This window comes from Daphnia magna, linkage group LG9 (assembly GCF_020631705.1).
Source record: "Daphnia magna isolate NIES linkage group LG9, ASM2063170v1.1, whole genome shotgun sequence".
NCBI classification, from domain to species: Eukaryota; Metazoa; Arthropoda; class Branchiopoda; order Diplostraca; family Daphniidae; genus Daphnia; species Daphnia magna.
In genome coordinates, this window is record NC_059190.1 from 7,949,795 (window position 1) to 7,965,766 (window position 15,972).

General features: G+C 32.2%; 3 protein-coding genes and 1 long non-coding RNA gene across 4 annotated transcripts; 3 read left to right on the forward strand and 1 right to left on the reverse strand.

Moving 5' to 3' along the window:
• The first annotated feature begins 7,726 nt into the window (after positions 1-7,726).
• LOC123475755 lies at positions 7,727-8,991 on the forward strand. Its single transcript, XR_006651057.1, has 3 exons — positions 7,727-7,874; positions 8,049-8,353; positions 8,419-8,991. It is a non-coding gene; the product is annotated as an uncharacterized LOC123475755 (long non-coding RNA).
• Positions 8,992-9,559: 568 nt separating this feature from the next.
• On the reverse strand, positions 9,560-10,461 carry LOC123475668 (delta-aminolevulinic acid dehydratase-like). The gene is made up of 4 exons (XM_045178668.1): positions 10,446-10,461; positions 10,255-10,353; positions 9,831-10,180; positions 9,560-9,767 (listed from the first exon to the last, which is right to left on the reverse strand). The coding sequence occupies exons 1-4, from the start codon at positions 10,459-10,461 to the stop codon at positions 9,675-9,677; spliced, it is 558 nt and encodes a 185-aa protein (XP_045034603.1). The 3' UTR covers positions 9,560-9,674.
• A 378-nt stretch (positions 10,462-10,839) lies between these two features.
• Positions 10,840-11,939, forward strand: LOC123475756. Its single transcript, XM_045178787.1, has 2 exons — positions 10,840-11,286; positions 11,393-11,939. The coding sequence occupies exons 1-2, from the start codon at positions 10,841-10,843 to the stop codon at positions 11,457-11,459; spliced, it is 513 nt and encodes a 170-aa protein (XP_045034722.1). The 5' UTR covers position 10,840; the 3' UTR covers positions 11,460-11,939.
• LOC123475669 lies at positions 11,459-14,380 on the forward strand. The gene is made up of 6 exons (XM_045178669.1): positions 11,459-11,608; positions 11,962-12,858; positions 12,922-13,074; positions 13,132-13,518; positions 13,595-14,087; positions 14,151-14,380. Exons 1-6 carry the CDS (start codon positions 11,459-11,461, stop codon positions 14,378-14,380), a joined length of 2,310 nt encoding a protein of 769 aa, XP_045034604.1.
• The last annotated feature ends 1,592 nt before the right edge of the window (positions 14,381-15,972 follow it).

Genomic DNA, 15,972 nt, shown 5'->3' on the forward strand with positions numbered 1-15,972 from the left:
TTGATATACTTCAATGTGAATACACTGTTATACCATGAGTTTTAATTTCTATATATAAACAGGATCATATATACTTGTATTCAATGTGAATACAATGTTATATTATGAGTTTATACTTCTACATGTAAACAGAATCAAATATACTTGTATTTAATGTGAAAACACTGTGATACCATGAGTTTTCACTTCTATATGTAAAGAGGATCAAATATACTTGTATTCAATGTGAATACACTGTGATACCATGAGTTCTAACTTCTATATGTAAAGAGGATCAAATATACTTGTATTCAATGTGAATACACTGTTATACCATGAGTTTTAACTTCTATATGTAAAGAGGATCAAATATACTTGTATTCAATGTGAATACACTGTGATACCACGAGTTTTTACTTTTATATGTAAACAGGATCAAATATACTTGTATTCAAAGTGAATACACACTGTTATACTATGAGTTTATACTTCTACATGTAAACAGATTCAAATATACAGGTATTCAATGTGAATACACTGTGATACCATGAGTTTTATCTTCTATTTGTAAAAAGGATCAAATATACTTGTATTCAATGTGAATACACTGTTATATTATGAGTTTATACTTCTACATGTAAACAGAATCAAATATACTTGTATTCAATGTGTATACACGGTTATACCATGAGTTTTAACTTCTATATGTAAACAGGATCAAATATACTTGTATTCAACGTGAATACACTGTTATACCATGATTTTTAACTTCTATATGTAAACAGGATCAAATATACTTGTATTCAATGTGAATACACTGTTATATTATGAGTTTATACTTCTACATGTAAACATAATCAAATATACTTGTATTCAATGTGAATACACTGTGATACCATGAGTTTTAACTTCTATATGTAAACAGGATCAAATATACTTGTATTCAATGTGAATACACTGTTATATTATGAGTTTATACCTCTACATGTAAACAAAATCAAATATACTTGTATTCAATGTGAATACACTGTGATACCATGAGTTTTAATTTCTATATGTAAACAGGATGAAATATACTTGTATTCAATGTTAATACACTGTTATATTATGAGAATATACTTCTACATGTAAACAGAATCAAATATACTTGTATTCAATGTGAATATACTGTTATATTATGAGTTTATACTTCTACATGTAAAAAGAATCAAATATACTTGTATTCAATGTGAATACACTGTTATACCATGAGTTTTAACTTCTATATTTAAAGAGGATCAAATATACTTGTATTCAATGTGAATACACTGTGATACCATGAGTTTTTACTTTTATATGTAAACAGGATCAAATATACTTGTATTCAATGTGAATACACTGTTATATTATGAGTTTTTACTTCTACTTGTAAACAAAATCAAATATACTTGTATTCAATGTGAATACACTGTTGTACCATGAGTTTTTACTTCTATATGTAAACAGGAACAAATATACTTGTATTCAAAGTGAATACACACTGTTATACTATGAGTTTATACTTCTATATGTAAACAGAATCAAATATACAGGTATTCAATGTGAATACACTGTGATACCATGAGTTTTAACTTCTATATGTAAAGAGGATCATATATACTTGTATTCAAGGTGTATACACTGTGATACAATGAGTTTTTACTTTTATATGTAAACAGGATCAAATATACTTGTATTCAATGTGAATACCCTGTAATATTATGAGTTTATAATTCTATTTGTAAACAGAACCAAATATACTTGTATTCAATTTAAATACTTTGTTACATTATGAGTTTATACTTCTACATGTAAACAGAATCAAATATACTTGTATTTAATGTTAATACACTGTGATACCATGAGTTTTAACTTCTATTTGTAAAGAGGATCAAATGTACTTGTATTCAATGTGAATACACTGTTATATTATGAGATTTTACTTCTATATGTAAACAGGATTAAATATACTTGTATTCAATGTGAATACACTGTTATATTAAGAGTTTATACTTCTACATGTAAACAGAATCAAATATACTTGTATTCAATGTGAATACACTGTGATACCATGAGTTTTAACTTCTAAATGTAAAGAGGATCAAATATACTTGTATTCAATGTGAATACACTGTGATACCATGAGATTTACTTCTATATGTAAACAGGATCAAATATACTTGTATTCAATTTGAATACACTGTTATATTATGAATTTATACTTCTACATGTAAACAGAATCAAATATACTTGTATTCAATGTGAATACACTGTTATATTATAGGTTTATACTTCTACATGTAAACAGAATCAAATATTCTTGTATTCAATGTGAATACACTGTTATACCATGAGATTTTACTTCTATATGTAAACAGGATCAAATATACTTGTATTCAATGTGAATACACTGTTACATTATGAGTTTATACTTCTACATGTAAACAGAATCAAATATACTTGTATTCAATGTGAATACACAGTTATACTATGATTTTATACTTCTACATGTAAACAGAATCAAATATACTTGTATTCAATGTGAATACACTGTTATACCATGAGTTTTTACTTCTATATGTAAACAGGATCAAATATACTTGTATTCAATGTGAATACACTGTTATATTATGAGTTTATACTTCGACATGTAAACAGAATCAAATATACTTGTATTCAACATGAATATACTGTTATATTATGAGTTTATACTTCTACATAAAAACAGAATCAAATATACTTGTATTCAATGTAAATACACTGTGATACCATGAGTTTTAACTTCTATATGTAAACAGGATCAAATATACTTGTATTAAACGTGAATACACTGTTATACCATGAGTTTTTACTGCTACATGTAAATAGGATCAAATATACTTGTATTCAATGTGAATACTTTGTTATATTATGAGTTTATACTTCTACATGTAAACAGAATCAAATATACTTGTATTCAATGTGAATACATTGTGATACCATGAGTTTTAATTTCTATATGTAAACAGGATGAAATATACTTGTATTCAATGTTAATACACTGTTATATTATGAGTTTATACTTCTACATGTAAACAGAATCAAATATACTTGTATTCAATGTGAATATACTGTTATATTATTAGTTTATACTTCTACATGTAAAAAGAATCAAATATACTTGTATTCAATGTGAATACACTGTTATACCATGAGTTTTAACTTCTATATGTAAAGAGGATCGAATATACTTGTATTCAATGTGAATACACTGTGATACCATGAGTTTTTACTTTTATATGTAAACAGGATCAAATATACTTGTATTCAATGTGAATACGCTGTTATATTATGAGTTTTTACTTCTACTTGTAAACAGAATCAGATATACTTGTATTCAATGTGAATACACTGTTGTACCATGAGTTTTTAATTCTATATGTAAACAGGATCAAATATACTTGTATTCAAAGTGAATACACACTGTTATACTATGAGTTTATACTTCTACATGTAAACAGATTCAAATATACAGGTATTCAATGTGAATACACTGTGATACCATGAGTTTTAACTTCTATATGTAAAGAGGATCAAATATACTTGTATTCAATGTGAATACACTGTGATACAATGAGTTTTTACTTTTATACGAAAACAGGATCAAATATACTTGTATTCAATGTGAATACCCTGTAATATTATGAGTTTATAATTCTACTTGTAAACAGAATCAAATATACTTGTATTTAATGTGAATACACTGTGATACCATGAGTTTTAACTTCTATTTGTAAAAAGGATCAAATATACTTGAATTCAATGTGAACACACTGTTATATTATGAGTTTATACTTCTACATGTAAACAGAATCAAATATACTTGTATTCAATGTGAATACACTGTGATACCATGAGTTTTAACTTCTATATGTAAACAGGATCAAATATACTTGTATTCAATGTGAATACACTGTTATATTATGAGTTTATACTTCTACATGTAAACAGGATTAAATATACTTGTATTCAATGTTAATACACTGTTATATTATGAGTTTATACTTCTACATGTAAACAGAATCAAATATACTTGTATTCAATCTGAATGCATTGTGATACCATGAGTTTTAACTTCTATATGTAAAGAGGATCAAATATACTTGTATTCAATGTGAATACACTGTGATACCATGAGTTTTTACTTCTATATTTAAACAGGATCAAATATACCTGTATTCAATGTGAATACACTGTTATATTATGAGTTTATACTTCTACATGTAAACAAAATCAAATTTACTTGTATTCAATGTGAATACACTGTTATACCTATGAGTTTATACTTCTACATGTAAACAGAATCAAATATACTTGTATTCAATCTGAATACACTGTTATTTTATGAGTTTATAATTCTACATATAAACAAAATCAAATATACTTGTATTCAATGTGAATACACTTTGATACCATGAATTTTAATTTCTATATGTAAACAGGATCAAATATACTTGTATTCAATGTGAATACACTGTTAAATTATGAGTTTATACTTCTACATGTAAACAAAATCAAATATACTGGTATTCAATCTGAATACACTGTTATATTATGAGTTTATACTTCTATATGTAAACAGAATCAAATATACTTGTATTCAATGTGAATACACTGTTATATTATGAGTTCATACTTCTATATGTAAACAGAATCAAATATACTTGTATTCAATGTGAATACACTGTTATACCATGAGTTTTAATTTCTATATATAAACAGGATCAAATATACTTGTATTCAATGTGAATACAATGTTATATTATGAGTTTATACTTCTACATGTAAACAGAATCAAATATACTTGTATTTAATGTGAAAACACTGTGATACCACGAGTTTTCACTTCTATATGTAAAGTGGATCAAATATACTTGTATTCAATGTGAATACACTGTGATACCATGAGTTCTAACTTCTATATGTAAACAGGATTAAATATACTTGTATTTAATGTGAATACACTGTTATATTATGAGTTTATACTTCTACATGTAAACAGAATCAAATATACTTGTATTCAATGTGAATACAGTGTTATACCATGAAATTTAACTACTATATGTAAACAGGATCAAATATACTTGTATTCAATGTGAATACACTGTTATATTTTGAGTTTATACTTCTACATGTAAACAGAATCAAATATACTTGTATTCAATGTGAATACAGTGTTATACTATGAGTTTATACTTCTACATGTAAACAGAATCAAATATACTTGTATTCAATCTGAATACACTGTTATTTTATGAGTTTATAATTCTACATATAAACAAAATCAAATATACTTGTATTCAATGTGAATACACTTTGATACCATGAATTTTAATTTCTATATGTAAACAGGATCAAATATACTTGTATTCAATGTGAATACACTGTTATATTTTGAGTTTATACTTCTACATGTAAAAAGAATCAAATATACTTGTATTAAATATGAATACACTGTTATATTATGAGTTTATACTTCTACATGTAAACAGAATCAAATATACTTGTATTCAATGTGAATACAGTGTTATACCATGAGTTTTTACTTCTATATGTAAACAGGATCAAATATACGTGTATTCAATGTGAATACACTGTAATATTTGAGTTTATACTTCTACATGTAAACAGAATAAATATACTTGTATTCAATGTGAATACACTGTTATATTATGAGTTTATACTTCTACATGTAAACAGAATCAAATATACTTGTATTCAATGTGAATACACTGTTATATTATGAGTTTCTACTTCTACATGTAAATAGAATCAAATATACTTGTATTCAATGTGAATACACTGTAATATTATGAGTTTATACTTCTACATGTAAACAAAATCAAATATACTTGTATTCAATGTGAATACACTGTGATACCATGAAATTTAACTTCTATATGTAAAGAGGATCTAATATACTTGTATTCAATGTGAATACACTGTGATACCATGAGTTTTAACTTCTATATGTGAACAGGATCAAATATTCTTGTATTCAATGTGAATACACTGTTATATAATGAGTTTATACTTCTACATGTAAACAGAATCAAATATACTTGTATTTAATGTGAATACAGTGTTATATTATGACTTTTAACTTCTATATGTAAACAGGATCAAATATACTTGTATTTAATGTGAATACACTGTTATATTTTGAGTTTATACTTCTACATGTAAACAGAATCAAATATACTTGAATTCAATATAAATACACTGTTATATTATGAGTTTATACTTCTACATGTAAACAGAATCAAATATACTTGTATTCAATGTGAATACACTGTTATATTATGAGTTTATACTTCTACATGTAAACAGAATCAAATATACTTGTATTCAATGTAAATACACTGTGATATTATAAGTTTTAATTTCTATATGTAAACAGGATCAAATATACTTGTATTCAATGTGAATACACTGTTATATTATGAGTTTATACTTTTACATGTAAACAAAATCAAATATACTGGTATTCAATGTGAATACACTGTTATATTATGAGTTTATACTTCTATATGTAAAGAGAATAAAATATACTTGTATTCAATAAGAATACACTGTTATATTATGAGTTCATACTTCTATATGTAAACAGAATCAAATATACTTGTATTAAATATGAATACACTGTTATATTATGACTTTATACTTCTACATGTAAACAGAATCAAATATACTTGTATTCAATGTGAATACACTGTTATATTATGAGTTTATACTTCTACATGTAAACAGAATCAAATATACTTGTATTCAATGTGAATACACTGTTATATTATGAGTTTATACTTCTACATGTAAACAAAATCAAATATACTAGTATTCAATGTGAATACACTGTGATACCATGAGTTTTAACTTCTATGTGTAAAGAGGATCTAATATACTTGTATTCAATGTGAATACACTGTGATACCATGAGTTTTAACTTCTATATGTGAACAGGATCAAATATACTTGTATTCAATGTGAATACACTGTTATATTATGAGTTTATATTTCTACATGTAAACAAAATCAAATATACTTGTATTCAATGTGAATACACTGTGATACCATGAGTTTTAACTTCTATATGTAAAGAGAATCAAATATACTTGTATTCAATGTGAATACACTGTGATACCATGAGTTTTTACTTCTATTATTAAACAGGATCAAAAATCCATGTATTCAATGTGAATACACTGTTATATTATGAGTTTATACTTCTATATGAAAACAGAATCAAATATACTTGTATTCAATGTGAATACACTGTTATATTATGAGTTTATACTTCTTTATGTAAACGGAAACAAATATGCTTGTATTCAATGTGAATACACTGTTATACCATGAGTTTTAATTTCTATATGTAAACAGGATCAAATATACTTGTATTCAATGTGAATACACTGTTATATTATGAGTTTATACTTCTATATGTAAACAGAATCAAATATACTTGTATTCAATGTGAATACACTGTTATATTATGAATTTATACTTCTACATGTAAACAGAATCAAATATACTTGTTTTCAATGTGAATACACTGTTATATTATGAGTTTATACGTCTACATGTAAAAAGAATCAAATATACTTGTATTCAATGTGAATACAGTGTTATACCATGGTCTAAGATTTGTGAGGTCCCCGAACTGTCGTCTGCTAGGGCTGTTTTTGCTGTTCGTCTGCTATTTCTGCGGACAAATTTTGGGGCACTCGCTAGGGGCGCTGACTGTCCGGATCAGTCATAACATTTCCCTCCAAAACGTTGTTAACAACGAGAAAAGTAGTTGCTTGTCACAGTCTTCTTTTGGACTAAGCCACTCAAAGGTAACAATTCTTATTTATGTTACGTTATCATGTAATGTTTTCATGTTATAGTGGCTTTTAAGTGCGATCATGGTGTGAAAGTTAATTGTTAAAAGTTTGTTTTATTGTTGCATAGGACTCCCACTTTGCTCTCATGTGTGTGGAATGTCATTCATATTTCTCTTTTTTTTTTAGGTTACAGAAGATGCCTAATCGTTGTTTTGTGCCTAATTGCAACTCGGGATTCCCTGGGTCCACTACGACTGAAAAGGTGGCTTTTTTTTCAGCTCCAAGGGATTCTAACCTGCTTCAACGTTGGAACCATGCCATCCCCAGACAAGACAAGAAGCTGCAACCTTCATCCAAAGTTTGTTCTCTTCATTTTGAAGAAAACGATATCATCAAAGGAAGAAATTTTATCTCCAAGGATGGTCAAGCTATCTTTTATCCATTGAAAAATTGATCGTTGAAGACAGATGCATGGCCCCGACTGTTCCCAGGTAAGATTTTGCTTTTGTGGTAGCATTCTGTTTTGGCATTCTGTTTTCTCTTATGTTTTGATTAGATTGTCCAGCCCACTTGAATAAAGCAAGACCTTATTGTGTGGGAGACAGGCAAAGGCAAAGGCTTTGGGAGGCCAAATCTAAAGGCGTATGTACATGCTGATGTCCCCTATTCTTCTCTCGATGCTTTGGCTCGCGGGTCGAATGAACCTCTAGCTTATTCTATTAGGACTCGACTGGCGGTTGGAGGTTGGGATATAGGATAAGGGAAGGAGAGAGAAAGAGAATGGTGAACCTATAAGAAAACGAGGGGATGACGAGGGTTGGCTGAATACAAAAGGTGTGAAAGCTGTAAGATTCAGGATGAGTACAAAATGGGGAAATTACTATACACCTACCTGTCTATCTTTATGTGAATGAATAAGGTGTGCAAAGAAGGAAGGAGGCCTCCCCAAGTGTTATTGCTAGTGACACTTTTCTTATACAAAAGTCCCCCAACACCTACGGTGATCGCAGGTGTGGGCGCTCGCCAACAAGCCGGATGATTGTCCGCATGCTGCGGCAATATAATAATGACTTTGATGTAATGCTAAATGAATGAAATGATGTATAAAAAATTGTTGATTTTGTCTGAACTCGTCTTATGAACCACTTACACTGGCGGTGACTTACCGTTCATTTGCCAACTGGAATTTGATCTCCGTTTACACCCACTCTTACCTGATTGCAAACCTCATCCCTCTCGGATGGAATTTGTATGTACCTCAGTTATTCGTCTTTCGTATGAACCGCATTAACACAAAATCAGCGTCATTAGAAGCTACGGTGTCTCTTTGGACCGTGATGTTGACAACCATATGGGAAAATGGGTCAATTCTGCATATAGCAATGTAAAAATGTAGAAGGACACCTACGTTGGCCGTCTAATCTATATTGAAAATCTATATTGGTATATAGTCGACTTTATAGAAAGAGAGCCATTCAGCTTAGACTGCTGTGTAGTCTCTTCAACCTAATCATAAAGTCGCAAAACTGTGTCGTGAATAAAAGTCTAGACAGTAAACGTACTTAAATCGTTCAGCCGGTTCAAGCCAAATAGGAAAGAAAGCCGACCCAAGTGAAAGTAATAATATATCCCATTTATCCCAAAATATTAAGCTCATAATCAAATACATTTGAATTTAACATGTTCATGTGTAATGATTTCATCATCATCAACTGTAATGTTGGCTTTGTTTTACCATCTACAAACTTATTTGGAGATTAATTCCAAAATCCTAGGAGCAAAATATGTGATAATGACGTCGGCTCCCGCTCGTCACATACAGCATAAAATTTCCATAAGCATGGTGTCCAGGTTGAACGCACCGGCTTTATCGCCATGGTAAAGCATTGCGTATTCTCCCGAAACCTGTGAAAGACACAAGAGTGAAATGAAACGCGAGAAATGCCTGTACATTTTTGTGGCTTCTACCTGATAAATGAACATTGGGTGGTTGGGGTATTTGTCTTTGACCTGACGAACCAAGTCTAGGTAAGCTAATCCTGGCTTAACCATGAGAAAATCCGCTCCTTCAGAAACATCGCGCTCAGCAGCCCGCATAGCCAATCCTGTACTGCTAGACGGAAGCTGATAAGCTCTCCGATCGCCAAAAGCGGGTGCTGATTTGGCCACGTCACGAAAAGATCCGTAGAAACAAGAAGAAAATTTTACGGCATACGAAAGAACAGCTACTCTGCTGGCAAGGCCATTGTCATTCAGAATTCTTTTTATAGCTCCCACTCGACCATCCATCATGTCGGAAGGAGCCACAACTTGGGCACCTAATGATTCAGTTTATTAACATTTAAATCAGAAAATCGAGTTAATTCATTAATTTTTTTATTGCCAAATTTACCTGCTTTGGCATAGGCTAATGCCTGGTTGGCTAATCTTTTCACGCTTGCGGCATTATCAAGGGTTCCGTCTTCGCAAAGAATTCCACAATGCCACAATTCTGTTTAGACTGCATATGCACATGTCAAGAATCCTATACAGATGCCAATAAGTTATTATAAAAGCAATGAGCCTGAATAGCATCAATTTTACCTAATGATTTTAGCATTGATACTAATATTTTTACGTTTGGTTTCTCTTATGTTTTGATTAGATTGTCCAGCCCACTTGAATAAAGCAAGACCTATGAAGAGAAAGGAACCTACGGAGAGGCAAGGGGTGGCCCAAAAGTTGAGAAAAGTGTCAGAACCTGACCAAGATGTACCCCCAGACGACGCCGAGAACGTTGCTGAAAACTGGAAACCAGATCCTATTACAAATGAGGACCAGCCTTGCGATCCTTGGATCCTTTTTAACCCAAAAATGTGTAAAATTCCACCGGCGTGGTACTGGATTACCCCAAGGATGATCCAACGGTATGTATTCTGAATACCGTAAAATAGAAATTGTCAATTTCATTTCGTTTATTTTCACAGGTTTTGATTTGTATGCAGTTAAACGTAAAAACCAGAACAAAGTCGTTACAATTTCGGGACAAGACTGTCTACCTCTGCCTAAACTGCAAAGTTTTCGGTAGCACTCTTCTGGACTCGCTTCATGAAAACGAAACCTTGGCTCAGCAATTCGAAAGAGTCATCAGGGATTTTGATGAGGCGCAGATCTGCCCAGGAGTGACCGAAGAAAAGTTTAGGAAGATCAAGTTTTGTGCAGGCGCTTTCTTACAAGAAGAAGTCTGGCGATCGGTGGACTGCAAATTAGTGTATAATGGGACGGACCAGGAATGCTGTGCAGACTGTTATACCATTAAGCGAGCACTTGGCAGATTAATGAGTAAATCATTATCGACAATGTCAGATGAAGATAAGCTGCAAAAACTAAAGAACGACTACAGGCTGGCTATGAAAAGATTGACCGAAAAAGTGAGAAGATCCAGGTAACGATAATTCTTTTGTAAATAAAAATGGTTACTACGGTCACTCTTGTATGTTCTTTCTTTCTCACATACTGTGTCTAACCTTCGGCTTTTCTCTTCTCTTTAGAAAATGGAAAAGGAGATCGCTTCAATGGAGGCCCAAGAACACATGTTTAAACTGGAAAAATCGATAATGACTAGCGAGTTAAAGATGAAGCAAGCAATAATTGATTCTCAGGCGTTAGAGATGCTGAAGCTCCGTCAGGAATTCGCGCAGAAAGCAAGTGATGTGCAACAAAACGATAGCACGCTTAAAGCGATCCTTAATGGACTTAATTCAAAGGTATTCGAGTAGGAAGCTGTTAAAATGGTTTCAGTGTTCAAGCTCAAAAATCGTAAGAGTCAGATCTTACTTTCAAGAAAGTGTTTTTTATGGAATCATGTTTCGATGTGACTATTAATAACTTAAGAAAAGTGCCAGTATGAGGGTACCTTTTCATGACCTACTCGTATACCTTGCATGATCTTCTTTATACCTTTCACGACCACATATGGTCATGATATATGTAGATATTTCTACATATATCGTGATATATGTAGATATTTCTACATATATCAATGATGATCTGATCTGATGATCTGATCAAAATCAATACACCTTTTTGGGCTACTTTGATTTTTCTTGATCGTTTTTAGGAACGACTTGTCGTGAGGATGATTATTGATAAGGCGAACTGCAAACACGGAAATGGTATGAGGTATGACGCAGAATGGATCATGGAGTGCCTCCTTCTGCGGATCAAAAGCCCTAGAGCCTACAAACACCTCTGTTCAAACACCCTGCTTCCTTTGCCTTGCCTGGATACTATCCGCAGGTTGCTCAGCTCGATGCCAGTGTCATTCGGATTCAATGAAGAAGCCCTTTCATCAATAAAGCGGACGTTGTCATCCCTGGATCTTGGTTTCAGAAGAGGATCTTTGGTATGGGACGAGATGTCCATAACAAAATCTGTCAAATACGACCCGCAGAAGATGGGATTTGAAGGGTTTGTCGATTATGGCACTGGTGATGTAAATCAAGATGTAGTGGGGATCGAAGAGCAACTAGCAGACCATTGCCTTTTATTCATTTTCCGACCATATCGTTCACCGTGGGTACAGCCTATCGCTGTTTTTGCCACGAAGGGCGCAGCACCAGGACACGTGATCTACCGTTTACTCGTAAAAGCAATTGTTGCCTTAGAAGCGGTAGGAGCTAGAGTGAATTCCGTCACGTGTGACGGAGCGCAGCCAAATAAGTCAGCTTGGTCAGTATGTGGAATTAGTGGGTCGCCGGATAAAGACGGAAACATCTCGTGCTCAATACAGCACCCTACGGCAAAGGAACCTAGAAGAAAGATATGGTTCCTACAAGACGTTCCGCACCTCTACAAATGCGTGCGGAATCACATATTCACCCGCCGCAAAGTTGTGAAGCCACGCCTGGAAAAAATCATGAATAGTCCTACTGAGAAGGTGACCAAACGTACTAAGACTAACTCGGCCAATAAACTTGTTCCATGGAAAACAAGTTTTACACTCGAAAAAATACAGGTATTTAATCAAGTGACGCACTTTATGCAAACATAATAAGCTGATATATTTTATGATCTGAAGTTCAAGGGTAAGCAAGTTTCGCACAAAGACTTCGTTCTCCTCTTTGAAACAGACAACGCAAAGAGAGGGGGAATGAGTATAGCTTACAAGCTAAGACATGAGCATATTTATTCAAATGCTTTCCAAAAGATGAACGTAAAGCTCATGTCACAGGTAGCAAAGAAATAACTGTATCCTAAGTGCTTTTAATATAACTTTTCTTATATTTAGGTGTTTTCCCATTCTGTTGCCAAAGCATTTGATTTTTACAGATCGAAGAATCCAGCTACAATGGATGCTTTCCGTCACACTGAAGCAACCCAAGAGCTTGTGCAATTGCTGAACAACTCATTTGATACCATGAATGGTAGACATTTTGGAGAGCGAATCTGGTCGGGCAACTGGCAGAGACACAAGAAGAATTTGACAGACCTCCTCGACGCTTTAAATGATACTGAGGCCCATTCAAAGGCTTCTAAAGAAAATTTCAGGCCCTTTCTTTCGGATACCAGTTTGAAGGCAATGCGTGTCACCGTTAATAGCACCATCCAGTTGGCTGAGTTTCTTCTCGGGGATGCAATTACAACTATGTCCTTACCGGGAAGTTTAATCAGGATTGTATCGAGGTAGGATTCTCCTTTATGTCTTAATCGTAGCCTTATTGCTGTATTTTTAAAATTATCTTTTCTTTTAGAGATTTTTTGGCATTGTTCGGTCGTGCGGAGGTGGCCAGGAAGCCCCTACGGCCTCTTCTTTTCTACGGATTTATCGGATGCTGTCAATTTATGTACCGGTCCGCAATGCGCTTCATCGTGTAGATGGAAATTGTGACGATAACGAAAGGATGCACGTCCTAACAAGTTATAAGGATTGCATGCTACAGAGCTTTCGTGAAAATGTCAAGCAAGCTAAAGACATCCGGAAGAGCCTTAGGGATGAGTTGTTGAAAGGGTTGATGTATTCAAATGAGTGCCAAAAGAAGGCACCAAACGTGGACCTTGATATTGTCCAGTCGAATGCTACGTATTACTTGTGTGGCTACCTCCTTCACTCTCGAGCAGAGCAAATCAATTGCAATATGTGTCTAGCTTTACTCTCCACGGAAGAAAACGAGCTACCGAGCGATTTCTACGCTTCCCATATAACTAGTCTGAAAAGCAAAAGTTTCCTGCGTTTTGCTTCTCTTGGTATGTTTTTTACATTTGCGAAAGTTGAACAAATTGTTCAAAATCATTTTCTCTCTGAACAAGCCTACATGAGAGATTCCTTCTACCAGGTCATCCGTGATGTTGCGTGCGACGGCCTGGTTTTGCCAAAAATTTGTTGTGAAGATCATCGCACGGAAATGGTTCCTTTTTTAATATTCGAATACATAGAAATCCGATATCACATGGAAGCCAAACGTTTAAAAAATGAGATTAGTCAGAAATTAAAAGAAGAGCAGCATAAGCTGCGCAAACTGTCTAAAATGGTAAATTAATTTGTATTAATGTATATTAATGTTTGAAATACAAAGAGGAATTGATTCAAGTTTCTTTTTTTGTTTTGTAATTTTTAATCATCAATAAAACAGCGTAGAAAAACTCAAAAGCGACTATTTTCCCCATTGTTCACAACGTTTTGGAGGGAAATGTTATGACTGATCCGGACAGTCAGCGCCCCTAGCGAGTGCCCCAAAATTTGTCCGCGAAAATAGCAGACGAAACAGCTAGCAGACGACAGTTCGGGGACCTCCCAAATCTTAGACCATGGTTATACCATGAGTTTTTACTTCTATATGTAAACAGGATCAAATATACTTGTATTCAATATGAATACACTGTTATATTATGAGTTTATACTTCTACATGTAAACAAAATCAAATATACTTGTATTCAATGTGAATACACTGTGATACCATGAGTTTTAACTTCCATATGTAAACAGGATCAAATATACTTGTATTCAATGTGAATACACTGTGATACCATGAGTTTTAATTTCTATATGTAAACAGGATCCAATATACTTGTATTCAATGTGAATACACTGTTAATGTTATGAGTTTATACTTCTACATGTAAACAGAATCAAATATACTTGTATTCAATGTGAATAAACTGTGATACCATGAGTTTATACTTCTACATGTAAACAGAATCAAACATACTTGTATTCAATGTGAATACACTTTGATACCATGAGTTGTAATTTCTATATGTAAACAGGATCAAATATACTTGTATTCAATGTGAATACACTGTTATATTATGAGTTTATACTTCTTTATGTAAACAGAATCAAATATACTTGTATTCAATGTTAATACACTGTTATACCATGAGTTTTAATTTCTATATGTAAACAGGATCAAATATACTTGTATTCAATTTGAATACACTGTTATATTATGAGTTTTTACTTCTATATGTAAACAGGATCAAATATACTTGTATTCAATGTGAATACACTGTTATATTATGAGTTTATATTTCTACATGTAAACAAAATCAAATATACTTGTATTCAATGTGAATACACTGTTATATTATGAGTTTATACGTCTACATGTAAAAAGAATCAAATATACTTGTATTCAATGTGAATACAGTGTTATACCATGAGTTTTTACTTCTATATGTAAACAGGATCAAATATACTTGTATTCAATGTGAATACACTGTTATATTATGAGTTTATACTTCTTTATGTAAACAGAATCAAATATGCTTGTATTCAATGTGAATACACTGTGAAAATATGAGTTTTAACTTCTATATGTAAAGAGAATCAAATATACTTGTATTCAATGTGAATACACTGTGATACCATAAGTTTTTACTTGTATATTTAAACAGGATCAAAAATCTTTGTATTCAATGTGAATACACTGTTATATTATGAGTTTATACTTCTACATGTAAACAAAATCAAATATACTTGTATTCAATGTGAATACACTGTGATACCATGAGTTTTAACTTCCATATGTAAACAGGATCAAATATACTTGTATTCAATGTGAATACACTGTGATACCATGAGTTTTAATTTCTATATGTAAACAGGATCAAATATACTTGTATTCAATG